Here is a 16,429-nt window from a genome sequence, read left to right as displayed (position 1 = left end):
AGGTCTTTCTTCTCTCCTGTAGTCCAATAAATCATTTCTTTTCATATTGTTAAAAAGTTGCTGAAACTAAATGGATTACACAGTGTTTTTAATGTATCAGAGAATGGTTGGTGCAATCTGATCAAGAAAATTTCACAGCTACACTTCTTGAGCTGCACCGAATTATGTATTCACCTCTGTCCTCTGCACATGTACGAATTACATCTCTATTACTCTCTATAACTGATGCAGATATAACTCTATGATTGTTGTAAATTTGGCTTGTTTACTCAATAAGAGTCTATTGAGCCTCTACTACACATTTACTCAGCACTCTTCCAGGCAATAACAATAGGACAATGAACAAAATAGACATGTTTTCTAACTTACTGGAATTTACATTTACTGATATTTGGAAGATGGTATATTTCTGGTTAACGTTAGGATAAGCCACTCAACGTTAATGTTGCAGTTTTTAGCCAAAATTTTTTTTTAAATCACTGCTTTTTACTTTTTAGTCAGCTCTCATCTGGGACATTAATTATTTTTATGATAAAAAACCAATTCACAGTTGTGAAAATTAACAAAGTGCACTAATATTCCGTTATCCCACTCAACTATCCTAAGAGTACCCCTCAGCTGAAAATGTCCAACCATTTAAATCTGGCGTAACTAGAATATCAAAGTCAACCTTCCTAAGGACTTCATTCACTGTATTGAAATAACAATGATTTCAACATATAATTAGGATGACTTTAATCTTCTCTAACCCCACAGAGTGTCATGTGGAAGTAGGATATTACTTCCCCTTGGACATTGTATTTCCTCCTTTCACTATTGCAAGCAGCTTTAAAGATGAATCTAGCTCAAGAGTGTAAGTGAGGGGCTTTTCAAAGGGTCCACTAAATTACCCACTAACTGGAGAGGAGGGTTAACATGGACGGAGTCTGGGTTAGTTGAAGGCTGACCGTGTAGTCCAAAGCAAACTTCTTTGAAGCGTTATGTTCTATCTTTAAAAATCATGCAAAATGTTTATTGTATCCATATAGTTTCATGCTTATTTTAATATAAAAAACATGTTTTCATTTCTCACCACTGATTAACATTGTTGCCCCACAATGTGTTATAGAAATTTCTACTCCAGAGCTCTGGCACAGTTCCATGTTCTCAGGTCATATGTGTACCCCAGTTTGAGAATCACTAGGGTACCTTAACAGAAGCACTCAGAGGACCTGACCTCTGATTGTTATCAAATTGTTCAAGTTTATCCAACTTCAGATTTTCGTATCTGTTGAAAAGTGGTAAAAACCCTGCTTTATTCTCCATAATGTTGCTGGAAAGATCAGAAGAGTCAATAGAATATTATTATTATCATCATCACCATCATCATCATCAAATGACTGGTTTGTTCAACAATCAGAACTTAGGTCAGGGTACAAATATGAAATGGTTCCATTTTTCTCCAGTTACTGCTTTCAACTATGCAGCATTGAGTTTCCTTCTCCCATCCCGTTATGACAGCTTAGTCAGACCCCACAGCTTTCTGATCACTTTCAGCTATTAAAATATCAGTTCAGTCCAATTTATTTCCTGTTGAAAATTTTACCTCACATCTGTTTGAAATCTCATCTCCTCCCGCCCTCCCTGTTTCAATGAAGTTTCCATTTAAGTAATTTAGATTGGGAAAGGAATGGGATCAACTGTTCTATTCCCTTTCCTCTCTTTCTTCCTCTCTTTTCTTTCTCCAAAGAATTGGGATCAAAGATGCAAGTATCCCTAACTCAGCAGATACAGGTGTGGTCCTCCCTTCTCTGTTGCTCTTTCTTGGTTCAAGACCCATCTATCCCTAATGCCCTCTGAGTGGCTCCCGGCTCAATGCTGAATTTCTCCTGGGACACATGTGTGAGTTCTTGTTATGCTTACTAGAACCTGCTTGGAAAAGTACACATTTATGCAAATAAAAATTATTATGTTGGCAGCAGGAACACATGTAAAAATTCGGGAAGTATAGCATTGTGATTTATGCAAAATTGCATGGGATAACAGTTTTGTTGTAGCACTCATGAAATGGTGTGTTGCAGCTTGCTATAGCTGCTGATTAGCGGAGCTGCTTGTGCTACGGCTTAGGGATGTGGGTGAGAAGTTAAGGGAGGCTTCTGTCTTCTCTGAATCTAGGCCATATGTTTAGAGACTTTCTCTTAATTTAAGAGGTGGGGCTGTAATTATTTTTATGTAATTTGTTGTGGTTGGTTCAGTCTAACACGTTGAGGTAGGGAATAGCGTTATACGCTTCAGGTGTACTTGTAACATCAGCATTAAATAGAACTCTTGTGCCAGGGATATCTTTTAGCACAGAAGACTCTGTTACCATTTAGTGGGGTCAGACTTCTATGGGCCCAACACTCACCCAGAAGCCTGGGGAATTTCTCCACCAGACAGCTGAGTAGACTGGCACCAGCTCTTCCACCAGTATTGGTTTCAGTTTTTCAAAGGGGAGCATTTTAGAGAAAAACAAACAAGAAAAACACATCAGACATTACATAATAGGTGAAGCAAAGTCCCACAATGTCACATAATGTTTCTCAATGTCAGTGTTACTGTGGCGGGTCTTTCATCCCAGCGTCTACCATCTGTTCTATCCTCTACCCCTAAAATGGACCCCTGAAAGTCTGCTGCCCCTAGTATGTGGCCACTCTACTGACGGCATAGTCTTTGTAAAGCAAAACTGAGCAGCATTTTCTATTGGCCTGCAGCCCTTTCCAGAGTTCCAGGAGTGTCTCCAGCTCTTCTGTCTTGAGAAGGGTGCATTCTCCCACTCTCTACACCTTGCCTCAGAGAGAGCCACGGTGACAACATACCATAACAGGGTGGCTCAAAGCTCACCTCAGCCTAAAGTAACCCCATGAAGCTTACTCCACATAGGAGAGAGTGCCAGAAATGTTGCTTTTCTTTAGACTCTTAACGTCCATCCGAAGCTCCTTTCGACAGCAGAAATTCCATTTCAGTCATCATTGGAGCTCCCCTCATCCACGCACAAAATGTTGTGCAAAGGTGCTAAGGTTCTTACACCGAGTAAATATTGAGGAGGCCTTGAAAATTTTTGTCCTTGCTGGTCACTGCTCAGCTGTCTCTCATCCAAGCCCTTGAAGTCTAGTGAATTTGCTGATTCTATGTGAAATTAGGGGCATAAGAACCCGTGCCAAGGATGATAAATTGGGGCCTAACTCCTCACTTCCCTCCCCATTTCCATCCCCTCCTGAGGGGTTTGCCAAGAAGTGGACTGTGGGTCCCCACCACGTTCCCCTTCACTCCTCTCCTTCCCAGCCGAAGGCAACCTCTTCTCCTTTCCTTACCACTCTCCGCAGCCGGTCAGGGACAGCTATTAAAACCACCTTCATGAATTTAGGTTGGGAGTGGGGGATGAGGTGTGGTGTTGGTAATTAACCTGTGGCTGGCAGAAGTTTTGGTTTGGTTCCTGCAGTGGGTTTTTTTTTTTTTCTTTAAACTGAAATCAGTTACCAGCATTTAAAAATTGAATCGTTTCACGTAAATATCTATAATGCTAGCTTCTTATGGAAATTTGGAAAATCTGCCTATTACTGCATGACAATACCCAGCTGGGGCAGAGAAGGGCTGTCTCTGCTTCTGCTCAGGCCAGGCCCAGCCCACTGCACTAGTTAACAGCACCTGCCTGACATGAGGAGTATCTGACTTTGGAAGGTTCTGCCGTGGTCTTTCACAAAAGGCAAGGAGAGGGGCTGTATGGGGGGATATTACCCCAGAACATAAATATAGGCATAGGTGGGGGGGATATAGAGGATCTGGTTATTTCTGAAGAACCAGAAAAGGAACAAATCACAAAATAATAGCAGAATAAATTATCCCTCCACATTCACAATAAAAATAGCTACCATATTCAGAGATTTCATCACATCCTAGGCCCTTAAAAGAGACAATGACATTTAATCCTCACAAAAACCATGTGAGGTGAGGACTACTAACTCTGTTTCACTGATGGGAAAACTGAGGTTCAGAGCAAAGTAATTTTGGCTAAGCCGCAAGGCTGATAGGTTGAGAAACTTGGAATGCAGGTATGTCTGACTCTTTACTATGGGGCTCCATTGTCTCCACTACCATAGATATTAGTGGTCCTTCTTTAAGGGATTAAAGGCACAGAAATTAATGACCAAGTTTAATGAGATCAGACCCTAGATTGGAAGTCACCTTGACACTAAGTGAGGACTAGTTATTAAGTCTATTCCTGCTCCCTCTTCTAGAAGGAGGCTATTTTCTAAGCATGCCTTGAAGGTCAGGGTGGCACCATGCTTTTACAAATAGCAGTTATTCAATAGATATGTTAGTTTTATTAGTCCTTGGAGCTTGCCTTAAATTTTACTAAGTGTGAAAGTGTGAGTATGTGGGGAGGGGACAAAAAGAGGCAAGGGGCTGAGGAAGGGGAACACAGCTCATGATCCCTCCTGTGGTGGCCACAGACGTGTTGATAAGAAATATAGAGACATACTACTAGGAAAGAGGTTTGCGGGAATATAAAATAGCTACAGAAAAAGAAAGGCTTGAAATGAGTCAAAATGCTTTGTTTGGTTCTGGGAAATCCCTAGAAATAGAAAGCTACCTAATATGATAAGCTTTTAGGTTGACAAACATGATTTCAGAATCAAGGATTTAATCAAACTTGTTAGTTTGAATTTGCATGTTTACAGTGTAATGAATCTCACATTATGTAATAGACACAAATTTTATATCTTATTAGCACTTATGTATTTTGAAACAGTATTGATACTTTATAAACTTATAACAAAACTTCCTCTCATGAATTTAAGCTAAAATACAATGATTTATGCAAGAACTGAAGTTATTACTGCTAAATATCACATATGAGAGGAAATTAGATTGTAGAATAACAGATAAGGAGGCTTTAGATGCTGATAGAATTATAATTCCATTTCTAGGTGGGATAAATGAGAAATTTCACGTCATTAGTTTTATAGTTGTAAAAACAAAAAAACCATGCCAACTAAGTTGATGACTTTTCATTAGCTGTGATGAGGTGATTTTAGAAGTAATAGTGTTGTTTTGGGGGGAAAATCCAGAGAAAGAGAGCCATGTGAAAATTTTACCATGTGAAAAAGTTTCTTAGTTTATGTCGACGATTTGTCAGATTTTTTTCTCACCTGAGATTATTCTCTGGCATTCAGCGATGGTTTACAATCCAGGTTTTCAGCCCTGGTGGATATCCTAAAGCAAAACAATGAGGTATATTGATGGCAGTTCCTAGTTCTTTTACAGCTACTATTTAAGGTCTGAGATTGTTCATATAAAAAGGTAACAATTAAATGGCATTTACTACATTTAAGTTCTGAACTAAGGCATCATCTATGCTACCACTGTATAGCTGAAACTGAGGCTAAAACAGATAGTGACTTGCTTAAGGTAACCCAGCATGCAAATTGGCAGAAGTAGGTCCCAAACTCTGATCTCTTTCCACTGGAGACCCTTAGTCTCATGCTTTGACCTCCCTTTTTCTAGAGTTTAAGGCTAAGTAGTGTTTTACACCACTGATAACCTTGTATTTTGCTTGTTGTTGTTCATCTGTTTGCTAATATTCTTTGAGTATTGTCAATGTGGACATATTTATTAGACTGCTCAACAGAGGATATGTTAAATAACAACATTGGTATTGCATCAACAAAATTTTGACAGGGGTAAACTCTATAAAATTACGCGGCCAGTTTCCTCAATGAAGAGTTTCAAGGAAAAAAAAAAGTGGAGGCGAGTACCTACAGATTAAAAGTGGCAAGAGATAGATCAACCAAATACATTGTGTTTTGGAACTTGTCTGGGTCCTGATTTGAGCAAACCAACGGAAAAAAAATTATGAGACAATCAGGGAAATTTGAACAGTGTATATTTAATTGTATTAAGGAATTATTGTTAACTTTTAAGGTGTAATAATGCAATTGTGGTTAAGTATCTAATATTTTAAGATATTTTAAAAAATCTTTATCTTTTAGAGGTACATATTGAAAGAGATGAATTGATATGACCTTAGGGATTTCCTTCAAATCCCTGCTCCTCTGCAACAGATGAAGATGATTGGTCTTTAGTTGACAATTTCTGAAGCTGCGTTCTGAGTACCTGCTGGTTCATTATATTATTCTACCTACTTTTGAGTCTGTTTGACATTTTCTGCAAGGGAATGTATTGTTCAATGATGAACCCAAAGTAGATCACTACTTTGATATTATTTTGCATAATGCTTTCTATCAGGGAGGGCTCTGATGGGGCCTGAAAGGGTCTTAGAAGTAGTGTGGTCTCCACATCCTCCTTTTCTTTGGGGCACAAAGCGGAGGTTGGGGTTGAGTGGGGGTGAAGGAGTGGAAATTGTTCTCTCTTCCTCCTCCCTCCCACCTATCCCGCCCAAGATCATTTCAAACTAGGTGCCCTCCGAAAGATTTCTAATGTTTTCTAAAATAAAGCCTGAAGTGTGTGGGGAAGAAGGGGTAGAAAGAGGAAAATGTCGGTTTACAGTTTTTAGATGCCTTCTTTATTCTGGTCTTGACTTTGCTCATTACTTTGTCGTCAGGGGGTAGAAGAACGTATACCTTTAATTCCCCGGCCCACGTGACAATGTTTTTGTTTTAGGGTAAATTTTACTGGACAGGAAATTCTCAGAGAGCTTACGTCACCGCCAACAGTTTACAGCAATTACCGTATTGACGCTACTTGTTTACAAAGCATGGAAACTTGAGCAGCCGCGCGAGGACAATTTTAGTTGATTTTAGAGTTCAAACTTAAATCATTATTTTTATGTGACTTAAATCTTAAGCAGTGTTGACAATGAGGGCCTGAACAGAGCTAGTTTTTTTTTTTTTTTTGTAATCTCTATTGATATATTTCCCAGGCTGTGTCTAGGGCGTAAAGCAGAGAACAAATCCACTTTCGTTTCTGGGGAACTTCCGGAAGCGTTTACTGCAGTAGTGCGCCTGCGCAATTGGTCTCCACCAAATTGCCCGCTTTCCTTCGTCCGGCTAGCAGGGGGCGCTGTGAGGTAATGGCTAGTCTTCTCTTCAGGCCTCTGGAACTTTGAGTAAAACGGCAGGAGGCGAAGCGGGCTGAGGGGCGTTCTATCCTCGACTGCCCTGGTCTCTATGACCCTTTGTCCTCCAGCCTCGCCCGGGCTGTGGGCCTGCGGGCCTGGTTGCTAGGTGGAAGCGGGGCGCGGCGGAGGCCGCGGCGGCCACCCGGGCGTTTAAAAAGCTGCTACGCAGGCGGCAAAAGGTCCTTAGGCGGCGGACTCGCGTCTCCCTGGAAACAGGCCGGGCCGGGTGGCCGAGCGGCTTTTGAGTCGGGGCCGGGTTGCGGGTGGACTGGCGGCCCGGGGCCGGGGAGCCGGGCGCGCTGCAGGCGGACCGCAGAGCGGGGTCCGGGTGTCCCGGGCCTCAGGCGGGTGGCGGGAGCCTCGGCGGGAGTCCAGCCGGGGGTCGCGGGCTGCCCGCCACTCAGCCGGGCTCCTTTTCCTCGCAGCAGACCCCGCCTGCGGGCCGCCGACCGCGACCATGGTCTCCAAGTCCGACCAACTGCTCATCGTCGTGTCCATCCTAGAAGGTGAGTGGCCCGGGACTTGGCGTTTGCGACTGCTGCTTCCTGAATTTTAACAGAGTAGTATGGGACCGAGGGTTTATTAACCTGAAAAACCCTGTCATCTTTGCTTGTGCCGTCCCCAGAGACTTCTTCAAAGTTGTACACAGTGAGGTCTATTGGCCAGTTGATTTAAAAATCCCCCAAGGGAGTGTGAGAGCTCTTAGGGATAGGTGATATTTAGCGTGACTAGCCGTAGACCCAGAGAATGTTGGAAAAACGATTTCCATCAGAGGCAGCACGTCGATGACGTATATTATGAGCCGAAAGTGTGCCTGGAAAGCACGTTCTGTTCAGCAGTCTCCTGGTAGTACCATTGGTGAGAATTTTACTTTGACTCGAGTACACGTTTCTTGCATTTTCAGAAGTGTTGCGGTGGCTGTTCCCTTTACAGCTCTTGACGGGGGACGTAGAGGACTACAGTTGTCGAGAGGGTCTATTACACATGCCTCGAAGTTTGGTTTGTTGAATGAGTGACAGTTGTTTATTTGGAGACTCACTGAGTGTCAGGCACTGTGCTGGGAATGGAAGAGTAAAATAGTTCTGGTTCTAAAAGCTAAGGGAGTAGCATGGAGAACAATAAATAATTCAAATAATTCATCATGATGTGGAAGAGAGAATGACCATCTCTGTCTGGGGAAAAGCTGGGAAAGGTTTCCCAGAGGAAGTGACATTTATTTGGGTCTTACAGGATGATTAGAAATTTGTCAGACGCAAAAAAAGGAAGGAAGGGCATTCCAGGCAAAGGGAAGAGCCAGTGGCGTGTTTAAGGTATAGAAAAACAAGGCATGTTCTTTGATTGCTTGAATTCAGTGTGGTTGGAGAGCAGGTTGCAGGAAAGTGGAGGGTATAGGAGTTGATAGGTAAATTGAGGATAGGTTTTGAATAACATGACGCGAAGACGTCATCTTGAGTGGTGAGAGGAATGGCTGGGGACCCCTGTCCTGCCGTGGGAGGTATCTTGTGGAGGCCTGGCATCATTTGGGTGGTGAGAGGAAAGAAAACATTACAAACCCAAATTTTGAGTTTTGGAAGAGAAGACTGACCAGAAGCTTTAGTGTTGGGGCAGATTTAACTGTTAGGTTACTGACGTTTAAAGACATAGGACTGAAATCCCATTGTAATTTGGTGAACATAAGCTTTTGGACTTGGAACTGTGCGCATGCTATGAGGTAACAGAAATGTCAAGTGCTCTCTCCCTTCAAGGTTGTAGGGTTCTGTCTCCTTGGGGAGATCAAATTAATGTGCAGGACGTATGTTGGGATGTAATATAAATAAAATAAAAATAAATGATACAGGCTGTAAATGCAGGTTTTGGAGGTGGGAGAGGATAATGGCTGAAGTGCCTTGAGTGGTAGGTAAGCTTTAGATAAGCGAGGATAGAAGAAAGTCATTCCGGGAGATTGGACAACCCAGGCCACTGTGGGATTGAGCATGGTGGGTGGAACAGTGAAGAGGTCAGCAAGGTGACCAGACCCAAGGAAGGTGAATATTCAGGAATATCGTGGTAAGAAATAAGCTTGTACAGATAGAGTGAATAGGCCTTGGAGGATCTTGAAAGCCAAGGAATTTAGGTTTAATGTTCTAAAAAATAGGGAGCCAGTGAAGTAGGAAAGAGATTTTTTGCAAATGTACTTTAGTAGCAGCTTGCAGGGAAGAGAACCTGGAGTCCGGAAGGTCAGTTAGGGGTTGCTACAAACATATCTAAAACTGGCCCACGGTCCTCCAAACTGTTCCTCCTCTTGTGTTTGTATTTTCATTCATTGTAACCACGCTGTTGCATCAAGCCGAGACCCTGGGAGTCATCGTCTTCCTGCATTCCCTCTCCATCCCCAACTTATACATGGTCACTGAGTGTTGATTTTATTTTTAAAATAATAGTACGTGCTTCATATAAACTTTTAAATGAATGAGTTTCCATTCTGGGTGTCTTGCTTTGGGGCCGTCATTATCCACCTAATCTACTGTAGTAATCGTCTCAGTAGTCTGTTTCATGAATGTTTTCTTTTCAGAAAACACTTAGTGTCCACCTTACTGTCTGGGGATAACCTTTCTGAAGTGCCAGTCTAATTTTCTTAAAATCCTTCGGTGTGCTGAGGGGTAAGGTCTGTACTTAAGAGTGGCGTACATGGCCCTCTATGGTAGACCTGTTGCCTATCTTTTCAGCCTCATCTCCCCTCCTGCCATATGTTCATGTGTTCCCAGTCCTTCAACTATATTGAGCTGCTTGCAATTTCTTGACCACATTTCTAGAAATGCCCTTTATTCAAAATAAAATGATTGGGTTTCTACTATGAGCAAACTTTGGGCTATTTACTGGATTCCAAGGACGAAAATGACAGCGTTTCTGTTCTCAAGGTATTCATTGTCTTTGGGACGAGGCAGGGACCTGTTTGTTCTATTGCTTATCCTCTATTTTCAAGCTTATTGGAGGTTGTAGTTAGGATAGTCTGAAAATACAGGGTTTTTTGACATATATGAAATTCATTTGGGAAACTTAGTGATCTTTCAGAGCAGCTGAAAATGAGGTCCAGTGAGAGGCCTCCAATTAGTGCTAATTGGGAGAGCCACGCCATGTGTGGTAAGACTCTTAATAGGGAGTTTCAAATGAGAACATCAGGTTGAAACTCACAGGTTTGCAATCAAGCTCTTTCTGGCCAGCTTAATTCCTTACTAAGTGGCTTGTAGCAGGGTGAGTAGCAGCAGGGATGTATTTACTTAACAGTGGTTAAAACTCCCCTAACTGAAATCCCGCTCACCGAAATCCCCCTCACCAGACCTGGAAACATGTTGGCTCTAAGACTCTTAGTGCGTCTTTCTTAGTTTTTTAACTTTCTGTTTTCAGTGTTTTAAGTTTGTCTCTTTCCACTAGACCCTCAATTCCTCAAGAACAAGTACTCTGTTTTACTCTTTGCATCCCATTTTCTGGCGTATACCCGACTTTGAATATGCCTTCAACAAACAGTAAAGGAATGAGGTCAGGCAGTACAAATGGACAGTAATGTGTAGATAGAATATTTTAATATTTCTTGATAATATACAACATTGTCCTTGAAAATAACATGAATGAATAAATGTGTTTATTTTCCTTTGGCTAATTTGTAAGGTATTCTTAACTGTGTTGGCAGGAAAATTAAGATGCAGGTGAATTTGTTTTTGCTAATTTATTTCTCAACTCTCCAGATGATTTAACTGTTCTCTATTAAGTACTAGTATCGTAATATCTAAAATTGGTGTAATCACATTTTTAACTCTTTAATTCAAATGTTATTAAGATCATTGCTGCTCACAGTGTGAACCAAGGACAACACCATGGACATCTCCTGGGATCTTGTTAGAAATGCAGACTCTCTGGCCCACCCCAGACCTACTGAACCAGAATCTACATTTTAACAGGGTTCCTGGGTAATTCATTGCACATTAGTGTTAGAGAAGCACTAATTAATTATAGCTTTCAATTTGATAAATGTTTTTTATGAATCATGAATTTGAGTGTATCTGTGAGTATGTGCTAGTGAGGTAGTTTATGGACTATACAAGTCAACCACTGTTAACATATGTCAGTTTTTAAAACACATGCTAAATGATCGTATTTGATTTTTGTACACTTGTGGTTAACCTGTACAGTCTTTTTCTCTAGGTCGCCATTTCCCCAAACGTCCAAAACATATGCTTGTAGTAGAAGCAAAGTTTGATGGAGAACAGTTGGCTACTGATCCTGTGGACCATACTGACCAGCCAGAATTTGCTACTGAGTTAGCCTGGGAAATTGACAGGAAAGCACTTCATCAGCACAGGTGACTGTTATTTTCAACCTGTTTGGCTCTTTTTCAGTCTGTTATAAATAAATACATATATATCTCTAAGTAGATAATAGTAATATTTGTTGAGTGGTTTTTTAATGTGTCAGGAAATTTGTAAGTACTTTGCAACAGTAATTCATTTAAACATCAGACTAACCCTATGAAGTAGGTATTATTTCCCCTGTATTACAGATGAGAAAACTGAGGCCTAAGAGGTTAAGTAACTTGCCTTAAGTCAGTCAGTTGGACCGTGGTAGAGCCCAGCAGCCAGTTCAACTCCAGAGCTAAGCTTTTAACTACTACACTTAGCTTAGCTTGCTTTTTTCTTTCTTTTTTTTGCTAATGTCTGAGAGAATAAATATTCTAGAAGTGCCATCATGATGCCTACCCACTATTAAATGTGGGTTGGAATTCACTGTAATTTTTTTTTTTTTTTTGCGGTGCGCGGACCTCTCACCGTTGTGGCCTCTCCCGTTGCGGAGCACAGGCTCCGGACGCGCAGGCTTAGCGGCCATGGCTCACGGGCCCAGCTGCTCTGCGGCATGTGGGATCCTCCCGGACCGGGGCACGAGCCGGCGTCCCCTGCATTGGCAGGCGGACTCTCAACCAGTGCGCCACCAGGGAAGCCCCACTGTAATTTTTATTAATAAATTTATTGTATATTTTACCTGGCTTGCCAAGGAGATATATATATATATATATGTGTGTGTAGTAATTATATGAGGTATTCTTTCTAATTTTACACTTGATTTTAGACCTTTAAATACTTTATTGGTATATAAAACATATTTAAAGTTATAGCTTCTTATTATTTCATGAACTATTACGACCAGAGCAGGCAAGAACACTAATACTTTTATTTTAAAAAGAATTGAAAATATGGTTCCTCTGGGGAACATAGAATCTCTTTAATATTTGTTCTTTCTTAGTACTAAATGAAATAAAAGTACCAAATTTAAAAAATGAAAGCAAGGAGAAATTTAATTTCTTCTGTTGTTAGATTAGTCCATGGATTTATTTGAAAGGGTATCAAATTCCTAGAGGATATTAGAATTTTGTATTTCATCTCAGTGACTTCTGTAATATCTGCTCAGACAGAGACTTGATATATTAGTGCCTGCCTTGGTGGTTGTGTATCTAATTGTGTTAGTGCAGAGTGGTACCACTCTGTATTTTGTAGACTGAGAAAATAACACAGATAAATTAAATATAGAAATGATGATCTTGTGCCAAGTGCAGGTTTCATAGTCATTCCATTAGATGACAGTGGTGGCAAAATCCAATCAGCTTACTATATGAGTGAGCCAGTATAGGGGTTCCAGACTCAAAAGAAGCCATGTTATACCAGTGAAGGTCATGCTTATATGACCTTATCATGTAGTAAATTGAATTGTTGTTAACTTAATTTTAATAATTTGTGATATTATGACATTTGATTCTTAAGTTTGTTTTGTTTTTTTAGCAACAAAAAGAGCTATAAGCATATACGCGTGTGTATTTGAAGCTTTATGTGTGTGTGACAGTCTAAGAAAGACAATTTAAAATGAATCTTGAAAATTCATGGTAATTTTTGACTTTAAAAGAGTTTTGTATGTTACAGAAGCTTGAGAAACATTGATCTAGATGTTAGCTTCTTCGATGAGAGACAAATTTTTGACATGTTTTGTATATTACTTTAGTTGGTGTATAGATAAGTAGACATAATTAATAATTACTCCAGTTGAAGAGTTTTTCAGAAAATATAGAATAGATATAGGTTATCCAACAAAATTATAATTGTCTTGATAGTAGTAGACTGCTTTTTCAAAGCTAATAGAAAGTTCAGTATTAAGCAAAAGCGATTTTATTTATCACATAAATTGTTATGTTGCAGGCTACAGCGTACTCCTATCAAACTCCATTGTTTTGCCTTGGATCCTTTATCTTCAGCCAGGGAAACTATAGGTTACATTGTTCTAGACCTAAGAACTGCTCAAGAAACAAAGCAGGTATTGACCTTTTGATGTTTTGTTACTGATTATGTAAACAGTTGGTTATATTCAATAGATAACAGATTGATGGAAAGAACATGGAATATTGGACCTAATAGATAATGGGCTTGAGCCACTATGGTAGTTCTTAGTTCTTATGATGAATTTGATTTAGAAAATCCTGACCTTTTGGTCATTCTTTTGGCCGAGAACCATCTCTCTCAAAGAAACTTCTCTCTGAGTTCAAATCTGTGTTCAAGTTGCTATTACCTTTAACACGTTCAGCTCCTGCACTTCACCTTCAAAGGTGTACCTCTTTTAGAGTTCCTTGCTTCAGTGGATGGTCACCACCCTCCTACCAGTTAGGCGAGCTAGAAGTATAGAAGTCTTCCTTGACACGTCCCTTTCCTGGCCTCCTTGGCCACCCTTTGCAGTTGGTTTTCCCTCCTGATCCATCTGCTATTCTGCATTTTCACACTGCCATCTCAACTTAAGCCACTATCTGTGCTTCTTACCTTGGCTGTCTTAATAGTAGCCTTCTAACTGGTTTCCCTGCTTCCCGCTCCTTGCATTCCTTATGTAGTGGTTAGAGGAAGGGAATTTCTTGAAAGACACTTGTTATGTAAATAGTACTCCCACCACAGGAAGGAAGAACAACTCAGGGTCTTGATTCCTGTGCTTTTTGTTATTGAAAATGCTTCTTATGTCTTTTAAAATATCTTAGAACCTTTTTTGTGTGTTATTGACTTTAGAAATTCTAACTTTCAGTTTTTCCTAATGACTTTTTTCTGGTCCAACTTTCTTAAGAAAATAAAGTAAAAAAAAAATTTCTTTTAATTTAAAGTCCTCAATTGACTTGAATCTTAAATTAGGATTCTGTGAAGAAAAATTTACCTGTTACTAACATTTTTGGTACTGATAGCAATGATAGAGGCATACCTTGTTTTATAGCAGTTCACTTTATTGTGCTTCACAGATACTTTTTTTTTTTTTTTTTTTTTTTTACACCAGTTGAAGGTTTGTGGCAACCCTATGTCAAGCAAATCTGTTGGGGCTGTTTTCCAGCAGCATTTGCTCACATTTTGGTAATTCTTGTAATGTTTCAAACATTTTCATTATTATATTTGTTACAGTGATCTGTGATCAGTGATCTCTGATGTTACTATTGTAAAAAGATTATGACTCACTGAAGGCTCAGATGATGGTTAGCATTTTTAGCAATAAAGTACTTTTTAAATAAGGTATGTACATTGTTTTTTTAGGCATGATGCTACTGCACACTTAATAGACTACAGGATAGTGTAAACATAACTTTTGTATGCACCAGGAAACCAAAAAATTTGTGTGACTCACTTTATTGCAATAGTCACTTTATTGTGGTGGTCTGGAACTGAACTTACAATATCTCCAAGGGTATGTTTGTATTTGCAAATGAGCCAGTCAACCTGGCCCAAATTTGGAATTATTCAAAAGAAACTGAACTGCTTTAAAAGAGGACTTGTTTCTCCTCCATCCTTAGGTACTCATCACCTCTCTGCCCCCAAGTTCTGAAAAAGGTTTTCCTTCTTTAAGCTTAGACCCTGATTACTTCTGCAGTTGCTTTGGTTAAAGAGAAGATAAATCCTTTCAGGAGGAGGATATCTGAGCTGAGATCATGCCTCTAAATGCTTTTGGTGTTCCTTTTCCCCTTGTCTAGTCCTTTAGGGCAGTTTGTCATCGTATTGGTGAACAAAGTTAAGGAGAATTTTTTTTTTTTTTGCGGTACGCGGGCCTCTCACTGTTGTGGCCTCTCCGTTGTGGAGCACAGGCTCCAGACGCTCAGGCTCAGCGGCCATGGCTCACGGGCCCAGCCGCTCCGCGGCCTGTGGGATCTTCCTGGACCGGGGCATGAACCTGTGTCCCCTGCATCGGCAGGCAGACTCTCCACCACTGTGCCACCAGGGAAGCCCCCGAGAAATTTTTTTAAATTATGTTAGTTTTGGGAAAACCAAATATTGTCTTGTTTAATGTCTTCTGTTTGCCAGCAGAAGAAATATTTGAAGTTGGATAGTAGAATATTTGAATTTCAAGATAAATTGATTCTTTATAAATAAACACAAACAGAAGAGCCTAGATTTATTTTTCTGAGTTAATAACAAAAATATATCATAAATCCTGTGAACAGCTAAAAATCTTTTTTTCCAGGCTTATACTTAAGATTAGAAAATATCTGTCATAAGAAATACAGCAACAAACTGAGTTTTTGCCTTTAAAAAAACTTGGTTGTGGATTTTTTTTAAATACCTGTGCGCTAGTTCACTCTGTTTTACTTACAAACATAATTTGAATATAAAGCTGCAGTTTTTGGTTTTGATCACTATAAGCACCAGTTCCTATGCCTTTATATTACAGTGGTCAGAGTAAGAATGCTGTTTACACGTATTGAAATGGTGCCCCTTCACTAATGATACACGTGGTCTTGGGCCATGAGATTTTGATATCGGTATTAGAATTCTTGAGGTGACCTTGCGGTTTGGGGGAGGAGGTGGCTATTCAGGTAATTTAGGATACCTCAGTCTGTGAGAAACCCTTTCTATTTCAGTTTCAGTCAAATACATGGTTCATAACCCAGAACTCTACCATTAGACCTTACTTAAGTATTTTGTTAGTATTTTTATTAACACTAAGCTTTTCGTTTTCTGATTTGATATAAACAGAACAAAGCAGAAATGTGGCAGGCAGAAAACATATAACAGAAAAAGTGAAAAATTAGGGGTTAGGAATGGAAGGTTGATAGTCTTTGTTGTTGTTGTTATAAGGGATGAAGTGAGATTAGGGATATGAGTGAAGATAGAAAGAAATACACGTACTGGGTTTCCTCCTCTTTAATACATTATTACCTGTTGAAGCATAGGAGTAGAAACAAGGAAGGCAATCTAAACTTATACTTAATTTTTTCACGAGGAAATTCAGTTAGTTTCCTAAGCAGGATTAATTTCTTTTGAGGAAAATGTGGGGAAAGAAAATACTTTAAAAGAG

The 16,429-nt window shown here is 40.0% G+C and overlaps 1 protein-coding gene across 3 annotated transcripts in view; it reads left to right on the top strand.

The window, feature by feature from the left end:
- Positions 1–7,163: 7,163 nt before the first annotated feature.
- CEP120 (centrosomal protein 120) overlaps positions 7,164–16,429 on the top strand; it is a 79,079-nt gene continuing 69,813 nt past the window's right edge. The window contains exons 1-4 of one of the 3 annotated variants that reach the window (XM_082649865.1): positions 7,164–7,278; positions 7,528–7,605; positions 11,279–11,435; positions 13,315–13,429. In XM_082649865.1, the coding sequence (XP_082505991.1) occupies positions 7,557–7,605; positions 11,279–11,435; positions 13,315–13,429 (321 nt within the window). In that variant the 5' untranslated portion in view covers positions 7,164–7,278; positions 7,528–7,556. Of the gene's footprint in view, positions 7,279–7,524; positions 7,606–11,278; positions 11,436–13,314; positions 13,430–16,429 lie in introns of those variants that run through there. The other 2 variants (XM_082649866.1, XM_082649867.1) reach the window with 2 other exon arrangements.

The sequence above is a fragment of the Grampus griseus genome (genome assembly GCF_964374135.1).
Source record: "Grampus griseus genome assembly, chromosome: 3".
Lineage (NCBI taxonomy): Eukaryota > Metazoa > Chordata > Mammalia > Artiodactyla > Delphinidae > Grampus > Grampus griseus.
Note: the sequence above shows the minus strand (reverse complement) of the source record. Positions and strands in the feature narration are given on the sequence as shown.